The sequence below is a fragment of the Peromyscus californicus genome, unplaced genomic scaffold, assembly GCF_007827085.1.
Source record: "Peromyscus californicus insignis strain IS unplaced genomic scaffold, ASM782708v3 Scaffold_7__1_contigs__length_154581171, whole genome shotgun sequence".
In the NCBI taxonomy this organism is placed as follows: Eukaryota; Metazoa; Chordata; class Mammalia; order Rodentia; family Cricetidae; genus Peromyscus; species Peromyscus californicus.
The window spans coordinates 9,448,775-9,468,672 of record NW_026294595.1 but is presented as its reverse complement, the minus strand read 5'-3'; the positions used below and the strand labels follow the sequence as shown (position 1 = coordinate 9,468,672).

Below are 19,898 nucleotides of genomic sequence, written 5' to 3'. Positions count from 1 at the left end.
CGCCAGTATCCGCTGCGGAGCGAACGGCGTGAGGCGGAGGCCGCGGCGGCGCATCTTTTTCCTCAGCAGACCTCAGCGCGGCGACCCACGCCCCTCACCCCCGGGAGCCGGTGAGAAAGGGCGGTGGGAGGGAAGGGAAGGGCTGAGGGCAGCCGAGCACCGGGGCGGTGCGGACAGGTGAGCCGTGGGGCCTCACGGGCGGCTCCGTGGGCCGCCGCCGCCTTTGTGGCGCGTGGGTTGCCGGGCGCGGCGGAGCCGGGCGGCGACCTGGAATGTCATGGGCTGGCGAAGGCGCGCGAGGGCCCCTCCCTGTGCCCTCGACCCCACCCGTCGCGGCAGGTGGTGGGGGGGGGTCCTCAGCAGCACCCGAGCGCCCCCCGCACCGCCCTGCGCCGGCACCATCGGTGCCCGCATCTCTTGGAGGAGGACGAGCCTAGCGTGTGCAGTGAAGGGCTCTCTGACCTTAATTTCATCCTGTACGGCGGCGGCGGCGGCGGGCGGTCCCGGGCCCTCCAGCCGCAGGAAGGGCTCCTTTTTCTTTCCTGGTAATAAATGTCTTTTCTCCCCAGTGCTGACCTGGCTCCTGTACAGTACTTAGATGCGGCGCCGCTTGGTAGGAGATCCAAATCCAATAATAACTTAATAGCTTACAGCTCTTTTCTTTCTTTTTATGTGAGACTGCATTTGTTTGTTTGTATTTAAGTCCAAGTTAATATATATTTTTTTTGTCAGCGTGCCAGTGTGGAGTGATAGAGCAATCTTTTGTCTGAAGCTGCCCTTGCAAATTTGATGAAATGCTTCTCAATGAAAAATTTTATTTTAAAAGCCTCTCAGGTACTGGAATTACATATGTATATAAACCAAGGGGCCTTCCGTGTAAGTACGGTTCGGTGTGTTTTAAATGAATAGCCCAGAAGTCTGGGTGAGATAATTTTTAGCTGTTACACTTTACAGAATCCTTTTGACAATTTCCCCCTCCCCCCAACCCACACCCCAATCTCTCCAAGCTCTTACTGTGTAGCCCAGGCTGGCCTGGAATTTGCTGAATAGCCCAGGCTGGTCTCAAACTCAGGTTTTTCCTGCCTCAGCCTCCCATATAATCAGATTTTTTTTTTTTTAATATAGAGACCCAAAATGTTTTAAGGCATTTGTTTTCCCTTGGTATTTTCGAAAAGCTAATCTTCACGGCTGTCAAGAAATACGAAGTATTTTCATAATGCGTTAAGAAATTGCGTTGTCATAGCAATTGGACTTAAGTAAAACAGAATGTATCAAAGATGGCAGGGTGGGGGTGTCTTGCAGCCAGGAAACGAGAGTTTAAGAATAGCATCAGCAACAGTGAGTTGCATGAAGCTATTGAGCCAAGGATCCCACTCATCCTAAATGTCTTAGATTTTAAAGGTCAAATTGAAGTCAAAGTTGGAAAAAAAAAGTGCTGCAGTAAGGTCCCCTGCAGGAAATTAACAATAAGCCTTTTTTAGTAACTGGGCCATTAATTTCTCAAAGGGACCCTCAAAGTGTGTTGACTGTTACCCAGGGACCTAGGTAGAAAGAATGGAATGCAAGGTTTGCCTTACACCAGACAAGTGTGAAACAGTTCTTAGGTGAGCCCATGCCTAGGGACTTACTTTAGGTATGCACTCTCACTCCCTACTTTTTGAGACAAGGTCTTGATATGTAGCTCTTTCTGGAACTGTGTAATTGGTTGTAGCTGGTCTTGAACTCATTGTATTATATTCCTGCCAACAAGCCTGGCTGCCACCAGCCTTGGCTCTTAGCCCTCTTAAAGAGAAGAGGGCTTGCTCTGTTGTCCCAGACTCCTGGGCTCAGACTCATGCTTCACCGTCGGTTCCTCCGTGGCTGGGCCTCTGGCAGGCGGGGGCCAGCTGTTTTCTGGATAGTGTGTTTGGCTTGGCCGTGTGCTTTGTAATAATCTAATACTGGAAGAAATCTGATGTCAGGTGAGCTAATGAACAGGTTTAAGTGGGGAGAGCCGTATTAAATGTATCTTTTCGTTCCCTGGATTAGAATTTTGTATTATTTTCCTTCTCGGCTTTCATCTCAAAGGGTGGGGCCTCTGCGGATATCGAGAAATGGCCCTTAGGAAGAGCTCCCCCCATCCTCTCTATGGAACATGTGAAGGACAGAGGGTCTGAGGGCAGCCTGCTTTTGTAATCAGTCCTTCCTGGCTATTGGAGAACTCCACTCTATGCATCTAGGTCGGCTGCAGCTCGTCAGCTGTGGCCTTACAGAGGAATGCAGGGATATGATGGCGAATGCTGACTCCGGGAATGCAGAGGTCCACATAGCTGATCACTTAGAGCCAGCTGACTGGAACAGCTGTGCGGTGAACCAGCACCTTTCCCATCTCTTTTGCACATACTGCTTATACTAGTTTTTAATAGGAAATAATAGTGTTTTATAACAGAATTGCACCAACAAATGACTTAATGCTTTTACTTAATTACTTTTACTATGCAATTCCTAAAATCCTTGGGATTCCTATTTCATCAGACTGTGGATGGGAAGAGGCCGTATTTATTTTTAAAAGAACATTCAGTATTAAAAATCAACATTTGGGGCTAGGCAGCGGTGGTGCACACCTTTATTCCAGCACTCAGGAGACAGAGGCAGGTGAATCTCTCTGAGTTCAAAGCCAGCCTGGACTAAACAGTGAGTTCCAGTACAGACAGACAAGGAAACCTTGTCTTGAAAAACCAAGAAAATAATTGAATGCTTGGGCAAACTGAGGCCTGAAAGAGCATGTGACTTGGCCAAGGCAGCACATTTAGGTGATGGTAATTGTCAAAACATAGCAGCCTTGGTTCTCTTACTATATTTCACATTCCTGGTGGGATATGGATACCGGGGAAATCTTTGCTATTAAATTTTCGCCTGTTTTCATGTGTTTTCACAGATATGTTCCCTTCACTTTGAAGTGATTCTATCCCACTTGCCCTTAGAAGTGTTGTCTTGCCTTCCCCTCCCTCTTTAGACTTCACATTCCTCCATCATGTTGTCATCGTTTCGTAAACGCAGAGTCCAGGTATTTGACTAGCATGCAGAAAATGTGTTGCCTTTTGGGGTTTTTTGCCTGGCTTGCAGTGAAGACATTTTGGTGTCTAAGGATGAATGATCCAAAGAGGGAGAAGCCCTGCCTGCATGACCTTTCTGTTAAGTAGAAAGGTTGGTGACAGTCTGGTTGGGATTTCTGGTTTCATGACTGGAAGTGCAGTATATTTACTCTAAAATTTCCAAAGCCTACTGTTCTCCACCTTTCCGATTCTCTTCTAAGGCATGGATGTTTTAATTTCTTAACGCCATCCTTGTGTTTGCATGTAATGTTTGCTGATTTTTAATTGATGGCTGCTTGGTTCCTAAGAACCAAGGAAGTAATTCACTTAGATATTTAGAAAAATGACCTGAAAACATGTAGTATAAATAGTGTTTTCTGTTTGACAAGTGCTGTAACCTGGGTTTGTCCCCTTTCCCATTGACTTAGCTCTACCATAATCCCTGTGATGAAATGGCACTAACAGAGTCTTTCTTCAAAACCAACACTCTGGCTAGGTGTGGTGGCGCACACCTTTAATCCCAGCACTTGGGAGGCAGAGGCAGGCACCTGAGTTAGAGGATAGCCAGGGCTTCAGAAAGACTCTGTCTTGAAAAACCAGAAAACAAACACACACACACACACACACACAAACACACACACAAACAGCACTCTGTATGTTTTATGTGCAGTGTTTCAGTGTTTGCTAAAATTGAGCCTTTTTCAAAAAAGAAAAAAAAAACTGCTTAAAATGATCTTGATATTCTTAAATGAGAGTTAAAAATTACAGACTTTTCCAGTGATTATAGGTGATAAATCTAAGGCAGGCCCTTTTTATAAATGCAACTAGTTAATTATCTAAGGCTTACAACCTTTTCCTGTCTTGAATCTTAATATATTGCACTTAAACCCTTTTCATCTGAATTTTGCAGGTTGAAAGGTAAGTAGCAGCAAGATAGTATGTGGGGAGCATCAGAAGTAAGTTACCCAGCATTGCTCTGCGTTTCTGGGTTTTGATGCAATGCAGTATGAATCTCTTGCTTTCTTGAAGCTAAGTCCTGCTCACCTCTGCAGAATTGTGCTAACAAGTGAAACTGAATTAATCAGTTTGAAGGCTGACATGCAGAGCCACAATCTTGACTGGAATGTGGTTAAAGCAAAAGGATTGCCAGAATCTTGTTTATGTACTATTTACTGCTCTGCTTACCATCCTATCTGCTACTAAAACCTGTAGCTAAGCTAGTTTGAGTTGATTTGTTTGATCTGAGAATCAACTAGTACAGAGTTTTATGGGCGCTAACCAATTCTTTGGCAGTTTGTTCTCAGGCAAGCCATTTCACATCTGTGGATGTAGTCCTCTTGCTTTGCAAATCTGAGAGTCACTATATGCTGGCCTCATAAACACAGAGAAAAGAAAGATATTGTCAGTTCTGCACATTTGGGCTCTGACTAAGCAACAAAGCCCAAACTGATAAATGGTTTCTGTGACCTTTGCCTTGGGCGATGTTTACGAATTTTTCCATAGAGCCAACTGATCCATTTTTCCTGTGAGTCCCTAAAATGACTTTCTTGCAAAAGAGAACAGCTGGTGTCCAGCCTGAAAATCAACATTTTGTAGCATTCCAAGTCCTCTTTCGGGCCTTCAGGACAGTCAGCGTGCTGCAGTGGCTTTAAATACAAGCATAAGTAAAGACTCCTTTCATATTTACTTTAATTTCTCTTTTCTTTTGAAGTGTCATAGAAGACAAATGGCTGAATTGTTCTATTCTATGAAATGTGGGTTAGGCTGTCCTAAACCACTCACACACAGGTGCCAGATTTGTGGCGTCCAAAGCATTTGACCTTTGGTTTGAAAATGTTTTCATTCAGTCTTGTTACTTAACACAGTTTGATTCCTACCCACTGTCTCTCCATGCTCCCACTGTAGATATACACTGGCATGTAACTGCTTATAGATTAAGTAAAGGCATTTTAAAATTCCCCAACTACCAAGAAGGGTCTCAAACAGCTGTTTCTTGGCATTTGGCTGTCCTGGCAACAAAGATACTCATGTAAGTCTACTTAGGAATCCAGTTCAGTGTATAATGTGTACAAAATTATGTTATGCATGAGGAGACATTCTTTGACTTGCCGTATCTTTGGTAATTTATTTAGAAAACTTTAGGAAGAAATTTCTAGTTACACTTTATGCCTTTAGAATCAGCTAGATCTGGGACTGGAGATATGGCTCAGTGGTTAAGAGCATTGGCTGTTCTTCCAGAGGACCCAAGCTCATAACTGACTGTAACTCCAGTTCCAGGGATTCTGACACCCTTACGCAGACATACATGCAGGCAAACACCAATAAACATAGAATAGAAATAAATTTTAAAAAAGAAAAGATCTAGATCTGGCAGTGTTGCAAGAATGCCGACAAGTCCTTTTTGTTTATTACAATAGAGGGCGGGCATAGCTGTAATTCTTGTTTGATCCCCTGAGATCAGCTCACATACCTTGCTGAAGGACACAGCTATGTTCTGACTGCTGCCTTACAGTGTCTATGAAGAGCCCTCATCTCTTGTCTTCTTAACATTTGTAAAAATGGAACTTTTTTTAAAAGTTACCTGAAATGTGACAGTGTTTTTTTGTTTTTGTTTTGTTGTTTGAGACAGGGTTTCTCTGTAGCCCTAGCTGTCCTGGAACTCAATCTATAGACCAGGCTGGCCTCAAACTCAGAGATATGCCTGCCTCTGCCTCTCAAGTGCTGGGATTAAAGGTGCCATCATATCCAGCTAAATAGAACACTGTCCTTAAATGTTCAGAAAATACATTTAACACTAATTTCCCCTCGTTTATTCTCTGTGTACCTGGACCTGATTGACAAAAATCAGAATTGATTGGCAGCATGGAGATAATCTGTCAGTTGGTTGACTCTGAGGCACTCCTCCATTGTGGTTTTAGGCAGTTAGTACCACAGACAGATAGGGTGGTAAGTTTGTAGATTGTTTTCTAATGGCACGTTTCCCAGATTCTTCCTTCCCAGTGATTTAAAGCTGTTAATCTCGTTAGGCTAAGTACATCCTGAAACATTCTCTGGAGTATGCCTTATCACACTGCTGCATGTTGCCAGGGCAGGGTGGGGTTCTTTGAGTATGCAGCTTCAGTCATGGAAGGAATGTGGTACACACAGGCAGGGTCCCAGAAATTCCAGTAACTTTGATATAATTTTGAGTGAGAGATTGTACATCTTTGGGTAACAGTTGTTGATTGTATCTATGAAAATTTCTTTTTTCCATGTTGTCTATAAATGTTCCTTTTAGGAGTGAAAAGAAAATGGAGTTCTTGCAGGTAATAACATCTATCAGGTTAAGAGAATAATAATCGCCGGGCGGTGGTGGCGCACGCCTTTAATCCCAGCACTCGGGAGGCAGAGCCAGGTGGATCTCTGTGAGTTCGAGGCCAGCCTGGGCTACCAAGCGAGTCCCAGGAAAGGCGCAAAGCTATACAGAGAAACCCTGTCTCGAAAAACGAAAAAAAAAAAAAAAAAAAAAAAAGAGAATAATAATCTGTAAGCCTACAAATAAAAAAATCCGCAGTGGGAGTGAGGTGGTGTCCAACTCTGCAGAGAGAGCCGGTTGTGCTTGGCAGAGGTCCCACCTTCTGACGTCAGCTGATCTACTGCAGGAAAGAAAAGTCCATTATTGCCTGACCAAAGTACTTGGTATAGAATTGACTCTTTCTACTTCATTGGGTCCACAAAGAAAGCCTTTTAGGTTGGGTAACTTCAGTGGGTCCTCTCTGGATGGTCTCCCTGCTTTGGTAGGAGCAGTTTGCTAATAGCAGGCTGAACTAGTGCAGAGAGACTCTTCAGTATCAGACAGGATTGCTCCCTGATGTCTTCCCCACTCCACCTCCACACTAGAGCTTGAACCTACGGCCTTGCACATACCAGGCAAGTCCTCTACCAGTGAGAGCTGCCTCTCCCTAGAATCCCCACCCCTATAATTTTTTGAGACAGAATCTCAACAAGCTGACTCAGGGTAGCCTTGAATTCTCTCTGAGATCCTTCGGCCTCACCCTCTGGAGTAGCTGGCTTTGTAGTTCTGAGACATAAAGCTCAGCTCCTAATGTGATTTCTTAGAGATTTCCCTGCAGCTAAAGGAGTTTTAAAATGTGAACCCTGTAATAGGAGACAGGACAGGCACCATATACTTCAGTCCTGAAGACACGAATATATTTGAACAAGTCTTTGTAGAGTGGTTACTGTTCCAGGTTACAGCTCTACCTTCCCGGGGCGGGGGTGGGGGTGGGGAATGGTTACAAGAAAATTTTGTAAGCAGGCAAATGAAATACATCATTTCTGATGGTTTTCCTTCCTTTTGTGTTTTTTGATACAGCTGTCTGTCCTGGAACTCACTCTGTAGACCAGGCTGTTCTTGATTGCCTGCCTCTGCCTCCTGAGGGCTGGGATTAAAGGCATGCACCACTACTACCTGGCTCGCTAGCTCTTTCCTTCCTTCCTTCCTTCCTTCCTTCCTTCCTTCCTTTAGTGTTTTCCTGTGGATAAGAGCAAGGACAATGTATAAATAAATCATCCTTTTGATTTTGTTTTGTTTTGTTTATTTGATGGGGGTCTCACTGGATATGGATAGCCCAGGTTGGCCTCCAACTGGAAACATCCTATCTTAGACTCCCTAGTGAGATTAGAGGCGTGTGCCAGCAACTTGGCTAGCTATTAATTGTAAGGACTTTTGAAGTCCATTTTAAGAATTGATTAAGTTGCCGGGCGGTGGTGGCGCACGCCTTTAATCCCAGCACTCGGGAGGCAGAGCCAGGCGGATCTCTGTGAGTTCGAGGCCAGCCTGGACTACCAAGTGAGTTCCAGGAGAGGCGCAAAGCTACACAGAGAAACCCTGTCTCGAAAAACCAAAAAAAAAAAAAAAAAGAATTGATTAAGTTTTTCAGTTCTGCCTACCTACCAAAGGTACGGAGCTGTGCCTTGCTGACTTGTTTGCCTGAAGTCAGCCTGTGCTAGTGAAGAGAGCAGCTGCTTCCTCAGGGAACATTGTGTGAAGCCCATCTGAGATTGGTAATGTGGATTTACTAGGGAGATGCCTAGTTGTGTATCTGAAGTCAGCATATTGTTTTGTCCTTCTGTCACCAACCTAACATTTACCAGAGTAGAATTCCAGTTTTACAATACATAGAGAGAGAGAACTATTATCCAGCCCTCCTCACTCCTTGCAAATGAATTTGTGTATTTGTTCGGTCATTTAGTCAACAAGCATATTTATTTATATGTATATCTATTTTGAGACCTGGTCTCACCATGTAGTCCTGGCTGACCTAGAACTTGCTATATATATAGACTAGTCTGGCCTTAAATTTTGAGATTCTCCTGCCTCTGCCTCCCGAGTGTTGAGATTAAAGTCATATTCCACCACACCTGGCTTAAAGTTGTATTTTTAAAATTGCCTTATCATCTTATTTATTTATTTATTTATCTATCGAGACAGGGTTTTTTGTGTAGCCTTAGCTGTCCTGGAACTAGCTCTGTAGACCTGGCTGACCTCTAACTCAGTGATCTACCTGCCTCTGCCTCCCAACTGCTGGGATTATGTGCCACCAGTGCCCGACTTCTTATCATTTTAAATGTTTAGGAACAATATTACCATACCAGGAGAGTCATTAAACAGCAGCACAAACCGATTTTAAGAACCTGAAAAGGTAAGGATAATGCCCACAGGCATTTGTCCAAATTCTGAGAGGTGGTGTCAGACTTAGGGAGTTATGTGGTGGCTAGAAGCCTGCCTTACCACCCACATTTACAGCCTACCTCCTCAGTTTAGGAACTGAAAAGAAAAATTAGATAGTCCAGCAAAGGGAAATGATTCCTGGCTGACAATCCAGGTTGGATCCCCAAATTTTCCACTGAAGATGAGTTTTTCCTTCCCAGTGGTCTCTGGATTCCTCTCCCCCCTGAACTGCTATTATTTCTACCCTCTTTTTGTAGAGAGGAGTCTAAACTCTTTTTGCAGAGCACAATGTTGGGACACAGTAAATGACCCATGCCCATAAATATTTCCTGTTGACACAAGCAGGCTAAAGGAAATCAGGTAGGACTCTGTTGACAGAGCAGCCTGTTCCTAAATGCATCTCACAGCTTGGCCTTGCAGCTCATCTACCTGAGGTGTTTTTCTAATTTTGATATGGAGCAGTGTACAGACAAATCATCCAGACCAGGATTCCACACAGAAAAGCACAAGGAGCCCTCTCAGCATTGACAGTTCTTCCCTGCTGCAGTTCACAGACCAGAGGGAAGCAGGACACGGGCTGAACGAACATTCTTAACGCCCCTTACACTCGAGTAGGGGTTTCGGACACTGGGTGTCTCTGACTAATCAGGAGGAAGTAGGAAGAAATGTTTCGCACATCTGTAGGTGTGGCTGCAACAGGGCAGGGAGCAAGACTGGAGTTGACTCATTTCAGTGTGTCTTGAGGTGTGTAGGACATACCTGGGGAAGAAGGGATGGAGCATTGTAGGCAAAAGGATCATGTACAGGACAGGCATGTCTAGTCCCAGGCAAGAGGACCAGATGTTAAGTGTCATCTTCAGCTACATAGGGAGTTCAAAGAAAAAAGTGTACAAATGGCTTAGAGTTCATTATAGAGTCATGTTTTAGAAAAGGACTTATTTTATGATTGGGGAGGTGGCTGAGAAACTAAAGCACTTGATATGAATTTGGACATGGCAGTGTGCTTCTGTGACTCAGATGGGGGTAGAACGGGAGCTCTTGGAACAGCCAGGCCAAAGCAGTAAGCTCCAGGTTCAGTGAAGAGACCCTGTTGCAGAAAATAGGTAAGGGGGCCGGAGAGATGGTGTTAAGAGCTGTGGTACAGGAAAGCCTATCCTTAACACTTTCCTTCCCTCCCTCCCTCCTCTTCCCACCACCATCCCACACTAATAATATGTATTTTAAAATTGTTATTACACATATTTGTGTGTCTAGGGGGGCTCATGTGCCACCATGTGAAGGTCAGCAGTTTGTGAGTGGGTTTTCTCCTTGCAGCATAGGAATCCTGAGAACCAGCTCTGATCAAGCTTGGCAGCAAGTGCCTTTACCAGCTGAGCCTTCTCCCGTGCTGGATTTCTTAAAAAGATAGAGGAAGGTGTCTGGCAAACCCCTGCACCTACAGGTGTGCGCACGCGCACCCACCCACCCACCCACCCCTAGAGATGGTGGCTCGGTGGGTTGCTTGTTTAGCATTCAAGAAGCCCTGCGTTAGATGCCTAGTACCACTGAAAACAGGGAAGGGGAAAAAGATTGGGAAATTAGACAGCCAAAACAAGTAGTTCCATAGAGTATAATTTGAAAGACAAGATGCCTCAGTTAAAATCACTTCAGGTCTTCCCCGGGAAGATAATATCTTTATTGAAATATTGTTCTCAATGCTGATCAGGTGCACACAGCACATGCTGAGCTGTTCTTTCCTATGGGCAGCACCCTCACAGGACAAGGGGCAAAGCTCCCAGGTATTTCTGGTAACAAGGTTTTTTGTTTTATTTATTTATTTTATTTTTTAAGATTTAAGTACTTTATGTATATGGGTGTTTTGTTTATATGTACATTTGCACATCAAAAGAGGGCATTGGATCCCATGGGACTAAAAATATAGAAGGTTGTGAACCACCATGTGGTTGCTGGGAACTGAACTCAGGACCTCTGGAAGAGCAGTTATTGCTCTTAACCATTGAGCTATCCCTCTATCCCCGTAGTTTTTAGACCTTCTACATGGTTCATGGAACGGTAACTGGAAGGGACCCTGGGTTTGATCCCAGCACTGCATAAAATGTGGTGTTGATGTGTTGGTGGAACATAATTGTATCTAGCACTGGTGGCTACATAGCAAGTGGCCAGCCTATGATACATGAGACCTTGTCTTTATTTCAAAAAGTCATTCACACCTCTACACATTAAATGCACAAGCTAGATGAAAGGATTTTTTGAGTGAATTTGTCAATAATCCTTCAAATAACGATGTTTGCTTTGAATCTTGAAGCCCCTATAGAATTAATAGAAATGTAATTCTTCCATTTACCTCTTTCACTTTTCATTGCCATCAAGACTACCGTCCTTGGGCTGGAGAGATGGCTCAGTGGTTAAGAGCACTGGCTCTTCATCCAGAGAGGTCCAGAGTTCAGTTCCCAGCAACCACATGGTGGCTCACAACCATCAATAATGTTATCTGATGCCCTCTTCTGGTGTGCAGGTGTCCGTGCAGATAGATCACTCATAAATAAATAAATAAATAAATCTTTAAAAAAAAAAAATTATCCTCTGAGGGGCCAAAGTAGGTAGGTAGGTGCTGTGGGAGTAAATAGCTTAGAGTTTCTCAACATGTAGGTCATGACCCCTTTGGGGGGTTGAATGACCCTTTCACAGGGGTCACCCAAGTGCATTGGAAAACAGATATTTACATCACGATTCACAATAGTAGCAAAGTTAAGAAGTAGCAACGAAAATAAACTTTATGGTTGTGGGTCACCAAAACATGAGGAACTGTATTAAAGGGTCACAGAGTTAGGATGGTTGAGAACTACTGAAATGGCTATTGTTCATTAAGGCTTTGTCCCTAGAAGCAACTACTTAATAGTTCAATTGTTAGGGTTTTCTAATTCTTTCCTTCAGAAAGCCTAATTCATTTCTTGTCTTGTGGAGCTTATTTGAGGCATTCTGTCTTTTCAGAAAATGGATCCAAGTGGGGTCAAAGTGCTGGAAACAGCAGAGGACATCCAGGAGAGACGGCAGCAGGTCCTGGATCGGTACCACCGCTTCAAGGAGCTCTCTACCTTGCGGCGGCAAAAACTGGAGGATTCCTATCGGTTCCAGTTTTTTCAAAGAGATGCTGAGGAGCTGGAGAAGTGGATTCAGGAGAAGCTTCAAGTTGCATCTGATGAGAACTACAAAGACCCAACCAACTTGCAGGTCTGTATGTCTGAGCTGCTTGGGATGCTTGCATCTCAGAAGTCAGGGGCCCAAAAGAGATTGAGTAGCTAGAAGAATGTGGGTCAGACACAAAGGCCGGCTCTGCTCGGAGAGGACCCTATGGTGGGGACATAACTTACAGACATGACCGTTTCTTTTCTGCATACTTGAGAACCAGTGGTTCTTACCTTCCTAATGCTGTGACCCTTCAGTACAGTTCCTCATGTTGTGATGACCTCAACCATAAAATTATTTCATTGCTGCTTCATAACTGTAACTTTGGCTACTGTTACGTATTGTAATGTAAATATCTGTTTTCTGATGTTAGGCAACCCCTCTGAAAGGGTCATTTGACCCCCACAGGTTGAGAACTGCTGCCTTAAACTGATAGCTCTTAAACTACTATCTCAAAGCCACAGGAATTCCTAACATTTTTCCAAGAAAGGTCTTGTTGGTTATTTTGGATTGTGGTTTTGTTTTTGAGACAGGGTCTTAATCTGAAGCCCTAGCTGACTTGATATGTAGACTAGGCTAGCCTCAAACTCACAGAGATCTGCCTGCCTGCTTCCTGTGTGCTGAAATTAACGCACCACCATGACCTGCTGGACTGGCATGCTAACAGTATTGTTACCAAAATATATAATTATGGGCTGGAGGAATGGCTGAGTGGTTAAGAAGATGCACTGCTCCTACAGAGGTCATGGGTTCCCAGCATCCATATCAGGTGTCTCACAACTCCAGTTTCAGGAGCTCTCATGACCTCCTTTGGCCTCTGGGCCCCTGCATATACATGGCATACATTCACACAGACACAGACATAGAATTTTTTTTTTTTTTTTTTTCTGGAGCTGAGGACCGAACCCAAGGCCTTGCGCTTGCTAGGCAAGCAGCACTCTACCACTGAGCTAAATTCCCAACCCTTTTTTTTTTTTTTTTTTAAGTTTTATTATGTATACAGTGTTCTGCCCGCATGTTGCCTGCAGGCCAGAAGAGGGCATCATACCTCATCACAGATGGTTGTAAGCCACCAGAAATGTTTTTTTAAAAAGAAAGAAAGAAATGGAATGGGTTTGACAAGATGGTTCAGTGGGTATGAGTTCCAGCCTAAGACCCACCTGGTGAAAGGAAAGAACAGGTGGTATAGCATGTTCACGTTTGCACACATACACACACCTACAAAATGAATGTAACTTAAAACTAAAGAAATAGAATGCAGGCAAGGTTTGATTGTGCCTTCTAAAGCAAGTGGAATGTGAATGGCTAGATTAAACACTGAGCTAGGAAAACTGTTAGCGTGGTCCTATCTTTCTAGAAGGAATTAGATGTCTGGATAAAAACTGCTTTCCATAGACAATAAAATTTGAAATATTCTGGATTGTCTTCTACCTGCAAAGTTGAATGTGCTCACAGGCCAAGGTGGTAGAGATGCAGTCTTTGTATTTGAGTGGTTGCCTTCCTCACTAGAAGAAATGGGACTGAGGAGAGGGGACCTTTGCCATGGAACAAGAGGAGTGCTGTGTGGAACACTTGGGGCTCACTTGTGTTCCACTCCCAGGGAAAGCTCCAGAAGCACCAAGCCTTTGAAGCTGAAGTACAGGCCAACTCAGGAGCCATCGTCAAGCTGGATGAGACAGGGAACCTGATGATCTCGGAAGGGCATTTTGCGTCTGAAACCATCCGGGTGAGTAGGAGCTCTACTTGGTCAGAAGGCTTCACCTATAGGAGCAGGGTAGGAGGGAGCTCGGCTTGTCCAGACTTAAGAGACTCTAGGTCTCCTAGAGAAGTCAACAAACCAGGTATTACTGTGATTCAAAGCATGACTGGAAACCAGTGTCTGTGTATGTAATAAGGAACAGTATTCTTGGAGTAGAATGAGTTAGCATGTATTCATACGTTGAGGAAGATTGCTTCTATGTCTATTAACTCTAGTATTTCAGAGGATAATTGGTAACCTTGAGACAGGTATCTCCAAACTTTGGGCCCACTTGTTTTGGAGTTGAGAAGACAGTTTTCTATGCTTTAATAGTACCATAGTATTAAGGGAAAACCGCTCTTTTTCTCATCGCCATGTTGAGTTTCTCGTAAGCAGATACTCTTATCTTTGCGATACTGACTGAAATTTTAATTTCTGTGTGTAATTATGTGTGTTTGTGCATATGTATGTTCATGAACACTCAGAGACCAAAAGAGCGTGTTGGATCCCTTGAAGCAGGAGTTAATGGTGGTTGTGAGCTACCTTATGTGGGTACTGTGAATTGAACTCAGGTCTTTCTAAGAGAGATGTATACTTAACTACTGAGTCATCTCTTCAGCCCTTTGATATACTTCTTGTCTACATGTATTGTTGTTGTTGTTTGGTTTTTCGAGATGGGGTTTCTCTGTGAAACAGTCCTGGCTATCCTGGAACTTATTCTGTAGACCAGGCTGGCCTTGAACTCAGAGATCCGCCTGCCTCTGCCTCCCAAGTGCTGGGATTAAAGGCGCACTACCACCACCACCACTGCCTGGCTGTCTACATGTTTTGTTTGTTCTGTCTTTTTTTTCTTTCTTTGTGTCACGGTCTAGGTGTACGGAACAAGCTTTGCTTGAACTGGATCCTCTTGTCTCAGCCTCCCGGATGCTGGGGTTGTAGTGTGTGTTACCTCATCTAACCTTTTATTTGGTTGTCTCCAAAGCCACATTGCATTGAGGGCTACCATATCCTGCCCCCCCCCCCCCGCCGCCCCCCCTCCCGAGCTGAGGACCGAACCCAGGGTCTTGTGCTTGCTAGGCAATCTCTCTACCACTGAGCTAAATCCCCAACCCCCTGTCAAGCATTCTTGAAGATGTAGACAAAAGCTCTCAGCCTCAGCTAGGGGTAATCACCCCCCATTCTCCTTCAGTAGACATTTTGAGGAAGCTAGGAGCCAGGCTGATAGTTCCCAGCATAGACATTTGTGTCATATTTGTTCCGCTGGTGTCTGTCTGCTCTGGGTGTTCTGAAGTGGACCAGCCTATCTGCCTACTTACTGAATCTAGGCTTTTGTTTGTTTGTTTGGTTTGGTTTTTGTTTTTGTCTTTGTTTTTTTTCCAAGACAAGGTTTCTTTGTGTAGCCCTGTCCTAGAACTCATTTTATAGACCAAGCTGGCCTAGAATTCAGAGATCCACCTGCCTCTGCCTGCCTCCCAAGTGCTGGGATTAAAGGCATGGGCCACCACCCCCTGGCTGAATCGAGGCTTTTGATTAGGAACTCTTAAAACTGTTCTTAGTAATGATTGTAAGAAAAGTGAGTGTCAGTTGTCCTATTACCAACTCTTTAATTATATTAAATTCATTTTACTAATGTATTACATCTTTCAATTAAATACAAGTATTTTCCATTGTTTTTAATATAGACCTATAGTAAATAAAGTCAGCTGGCTTCTTACTCCCTAACTGAAGTTTTACTGGGGTATATGAGATTGTATAGTATAACCCAGCTACAGATTGACCTGAGAGAAACAGACCAAGTGTTTGACTTTGGGCATTCATCTTGGGAGAGGACCCAATGCTGAGTTCATTTGTGCCCCATTTGGAGAGCTTATCAAAGCAGCTTTATATACACTGTTAACTAGCATTTGTCAAGTTGCTGTTTGTAGCTGCTAAGGTACTACAAGACACTTGGCTAATGTCTTTAATTTTCACAAGCTTACAAGGTTTCCATTTCTCCGTGTCATGGAAAGGCAGAAATACTGAGGCTTAGAGAATTTTGAGTAAGCTACCTGAAGTCCCACAGCCAAGAAGCAGAGTTTCCCTGTGCTGTTTCCAGTGTATTCCATGCCCATCTTTTCATAATGTTTGCTGTGTCTGCATCTTGAAAGCTCCCACTCCTGGCTCGTGGCCATGTTAAGAGATGGCCTGAGTCAGAGCCAGACCTTCTTTCTCACCCTGAGTTCTGCAGTTCCTTAATGCTCTTGCTGCCCTACCTGCTCTTCTTCCTAGACTGTAGGCAGCCTGTGTAGCCAGGCCCTCTCTGACTTTCAGGGCTGAGAAAATTGTGCCAGTACCTTAGTCATGACTTGACTGTGTGAAAATGAAATTTGTGTGGCTGAACAGTGGACTTGAAGGTGAGGTCTGGTTAGTCTCTGTAGCCCCATTCTTAAGCACAGAGTTCTCTCATCTAGTAATTGGGCTCACACTTTCCATAGTGATCCTGACCTGCCTTGGCAGTTTATTTGTCCCAAAAGTTAGCAGTTTAGTTTGGCAGGCAGCATTAGCACAAAGGAAAATGGGTGGAGTAGAAGATTGTGTCTGTGTCCTGTATAACCTGTCTTGTCACTGGTTTAGACTTTCACACCATACCGGACAGCTTGGCGCCCCATAGTCACGGCCACCCACATTGGGTCTCACATCCGAGTAGGTGGAGTATTGCCTTGTGATGCCTTCCATTTCCTTCTAGTCATGGCGCTGTGCAGTGAACTGTGTGAGCTCTCATTTCCTCACAGCTCGCCCTCTGCTGGTGAAACCTTCCTGCTTGCTTGTAAGAGATTCCACCCATGCTGACTGTTCCCCTGGCTTTCAAAGTGTTTTGTTGTTGTTTTGTTTCGTTTTTTCTCTTGCTGAGAGTGACATCTCAACATGGGTGGATCCCAGATTCCATTTCTGTTTGTGTTTGAACCTGTGTGGTATATCTTTGCCTGTCAGTGTTACCCAGAAACTCCCAGTATCTTAGGGTGGGCATAATCAAGGCCCCAAGGTGGAATCAAGTGCCAGAACACAGCACACAGGCTGAAATGGTTTTCTTAGCTTCCCCCATTCTCAGGTCCTTTCTGGGTCTGTACTGTGAACACCCAATGATGCTGGGAAGTAAAGACTATGCTCTGGGGCTGCTATGGAGATGAGGTTTGAACTTAGCTTGAGATGTTGTGTTCAACAACTGTCACTGTAAGGCCCTCCAAAGCCTTTTCTCTGAAGAGCCATGTGAGAGCTGATGGTGTTCCATTCCTGTTATCCAAAGATTTTCACATTGTAATTCTGTTAAGTTTAATTTTACTGCTGTATGAGAGAGTGCACGAGAGGAGTGTGTACCACAGGGCACATTTGGAGGTCGTAGGACAGTTTTCAGGAATCTCCTCTCTCCTTCAGCTGTGGCTTCTGGGAATTGAGTTAGCGCCTCAGGCTCGAGTGGCAAGAGGGTGCCCAGAGCCACCTCACTGGCTTTTTTAGTTTTGGTTTTGTTTTTGAGACGGGGTCTCTGTGTGTAGCTCTGGCTGTCCTGGAGCTCACTATGCAGACCAGGCTGGCGTGGAACTCAGAAATCTGCCTGCCTCTGCCTCCTGGTGTGTGCCACCATGCCTGGTTTAAAGGTCTGACTTTTAACCTCCAGACACGTTTGATGGAGCTGCACCGCCAGTGGGAGTTGCTTTTGGAGAAGATGCGGGAGAAAGGAGTCAAACTGTTGCAGGCACAGAAGCTGGTGCAGTATTTGCGGGAGTGTGAGGATGTGATGGACTGGATCAATGACAAGGTATGCTTTGAGGGCAGGTGTGCTAGGCTCCCCCGAGAGGAAGGAGCCTCCCTGTGGTCTGCCTTGAGAGACAGTGTTAATGCAGTTGGCAGCCCTAGGTTAGATGGAGGATGGGAGGGGGAGACTATCTCAGCTGCTATCTAGGAACCTTTGATTTTGTAACCCTGAAACTTAGGGTCTCTGGGACAGAACACTAGAGGACAGAAGTGAAAAACTGCATAGAGAGTTTTCCATTAAAGTGAATGTGGCCTCGTCCCTAATGTCTCTTCTTCATGGCAACCTTTGTTAATTGACTATTACCCAGTGGCTCAAGCTGGTTCTCTCCCTGAATAGGAAGCAATTGTGACTTCTGAGGAGCTGGGCCAGGACCTGGAACATGTGGAAGTCCTGCAGAAGAAATTTGAAGAGTTTCAAACTGATCTGGCTGCTCATGAAGAAAGGGTTAATGAAGTAAACCAGTTTGCTGCCAAACTCATCCAGGTGGGAAGCAGATTGATGTGTGCTGCTCACAGCTTCGTGGGGACTTGTAGGATGTCCTGTGAAAGGGAGCTTGTCTGTTTTTTTTAAAGCTTTAGACATTTTACATGTGAGTGTTTTGCTGGTATGTATGTATGTGCACTATGTGTGTGCCTGGTGCCTGCAGAGGCTAAAAAAGGATGTCAGATCCCGTGGGATTAAAATTACAGATGGTAGTGAACTGCCATGTGGGTGCTGGGACTAGACTAGTCTTCTGCAACCTCTTTTTTTTTTTTTTTTTTTTTGGAGCTAGGGATAGAAAACAGTTTATTCAAAGAAATGGATTCTCTCTTGAGCTGCAGCTCTCTTCCTTTTACACAGACCCGAGCTTCTTCACAGTTGTGAAGACTTGCTTGTGCTCTGGAGCCAGGCCTAGAATAACTTGCCGAGGCCAGAGGTGGCACATAGATTGGCCCATTCTCTTCCTTGTGTAGGAGCAGCATCCGGAAGAGGAGCTGATCAAGACCAAGCAGGATGAGGTGAATGCAGCGTGGCAGCGTCTGAAAGGCCTGGCTCTTCAACGGCAGGGGAAGCTGTTTGGTGCTGCTGAGGTTCAACGCTTCAACAGGTGCTGGGGCTGTGAGAGCTGAGCAGCGCTCTGCCTCTGTGGTGTTCCCAGTGCACTTGGACAGCTGCATAACTGGGTTGACTGGTCCTTCTTCTCTAGGGATGTGGACGAGACCATTGGTTGGATTAAGGAGAAGGAACAGTTAATGGCCTCTGATGACTTTGGCAGAGACCTAGCAAGTGTGCAGGCTCTGCTTCGGAAGCACGAGGGTCTGGAGAGAGATCTTGCTGCTCTAGAGGATAAGGTGGGTTTGTTTGTTTTTATGAGACAGGGTTTCTCTCTGAAGCCTTACCCGTCCAGGAGCTCACTCTGTCGATCAGGCTGGCCTCAAACTCAGAGATCCGCCTGCCTCTGCTTCCCAGTGCTGGGATTAAAGGTGTGCGCCACTACTGCCCGGCCACATGATGGGTTTGAAAGCCACTGATTATTTAAGTCAGTTGGCAAGGGCAGGAGAGTGGTGCTGATAAGAGTCTGTTTCTAGGTGAAAGCTCTGTGTGCTGAGGCTGACCGTCTGCAACAGTCACACCCTCTGAGTGCCAGCCAGATCCAGGTAAAACGGGAGGAGCTGATTACCAACTGGGAACAGATCCGCACTCTGGCAGCAGAGAGACATGCACGGCTTGATGACTCATACAGGTACTTTGGTACTTAGCAGTCATGGTTCTTTCATTCTTGTATAGACAGGAGAGGCAGAGGGTCAATTTTAGATACCAAAAATGTTACTGTACCCTGTGAAGAGTCACCAATAAGAAAATGCAGAGTACTTTCCCTCACCTACGTTAAAATCTTTTGTTTGTTTGTTTTGTTTTTTCCAGACAGGGTTTCTCTGTGTAGTTTTGGAGCCTGTCCTGGATCTCGCTCTGTAGACCAGGCTGGCTTCAAACTCAGAGAGATCCTCCTGGCTCTGCCTCCCGAGTGCTGGGATTAACGGCGTGTGCCGCCGCCGCCGCCACCACCACCACCACCACCACCACCCGGCTTAAAATTCTTTTGGAGACTGGCAACTTTGTAGAGTATAGTTTGTACATAGTATTTATAACTTCATAAGTTCTTCTATCCGCTCTTCCTTCACTTTGACTGACAGAACAGAAATACCCCATCACTGTCGGTATCATGTAGAGTAGCCTATTAAAACTTAGTAAATAAAGAATTGGAAAGGTAAAGGATACTTCTTTTTTTTTTTTTTAATAGTAGCTCTTTATTCCTGTTGACATTTCTTTTTCTTTTTTTTTTTTTTTTTAAATTTTTATTTTGCAATACAATTCAGTTCTACATATCAGCCACGGATTCCCTTGTTCTCCCCCATCCCG

At 44.7% G+C, this 19,898-nt stretch overlaps 1 protein-coding gene across 5 annotated transcripts in view; it reads left to right on the top strand.

Annotated features, from left to right (window-relative positions):
- The window catches only part of Sptan1 (spectrin alpha, non-erythrocytic 1), a 65,668-nt gene continuing 45,770 nt past the window's right edge, over window positions 1-19,898 (top strand). For 4 of the 5 annotated variants that reach the window (XM_052725645.1, XM_052725643.1, XM_052725644.1 and 1 more), the window contains exons 1-8: window positions 2,999-3,046; window positions 11,779-12,018; window positions 13,574-13,699; window positions 17,364-17,504; window positions 17,838-17,984; window positions 18,455-18,588; window positions 18,688-18,832; window positions 19,070-19,224. In XM_052725645.1, coding sequence (XP_052581605.1) covers window positions 3,014-3,046; window positions 11,779-12,018; window positions 13,574-13,699; window positions 17,364-17,504; window positions 17,838-17,984; window positions 18,455-18,588; window positions 18,688-18,832; window positions 19,070-19,224 — 1,121 coding nt within the window. In that variant the 5' untranslated portion in view covers window positions 2,999-3,013. Of the gene's footprint in view, window positions 111-2,998; window positions 3,047-11,778; window positions 12,019-13,573; window positions 13,700-17,363; window positions 17,505-17,837; window positions 17,985-18,454; window positions 18,589-18,687; window positions 18,833-19,069; window positions 19,225-19,898 lie in introns of those variants that run through there. The other variant, XM_052725642.1, reaches the window with a different exon arrangement.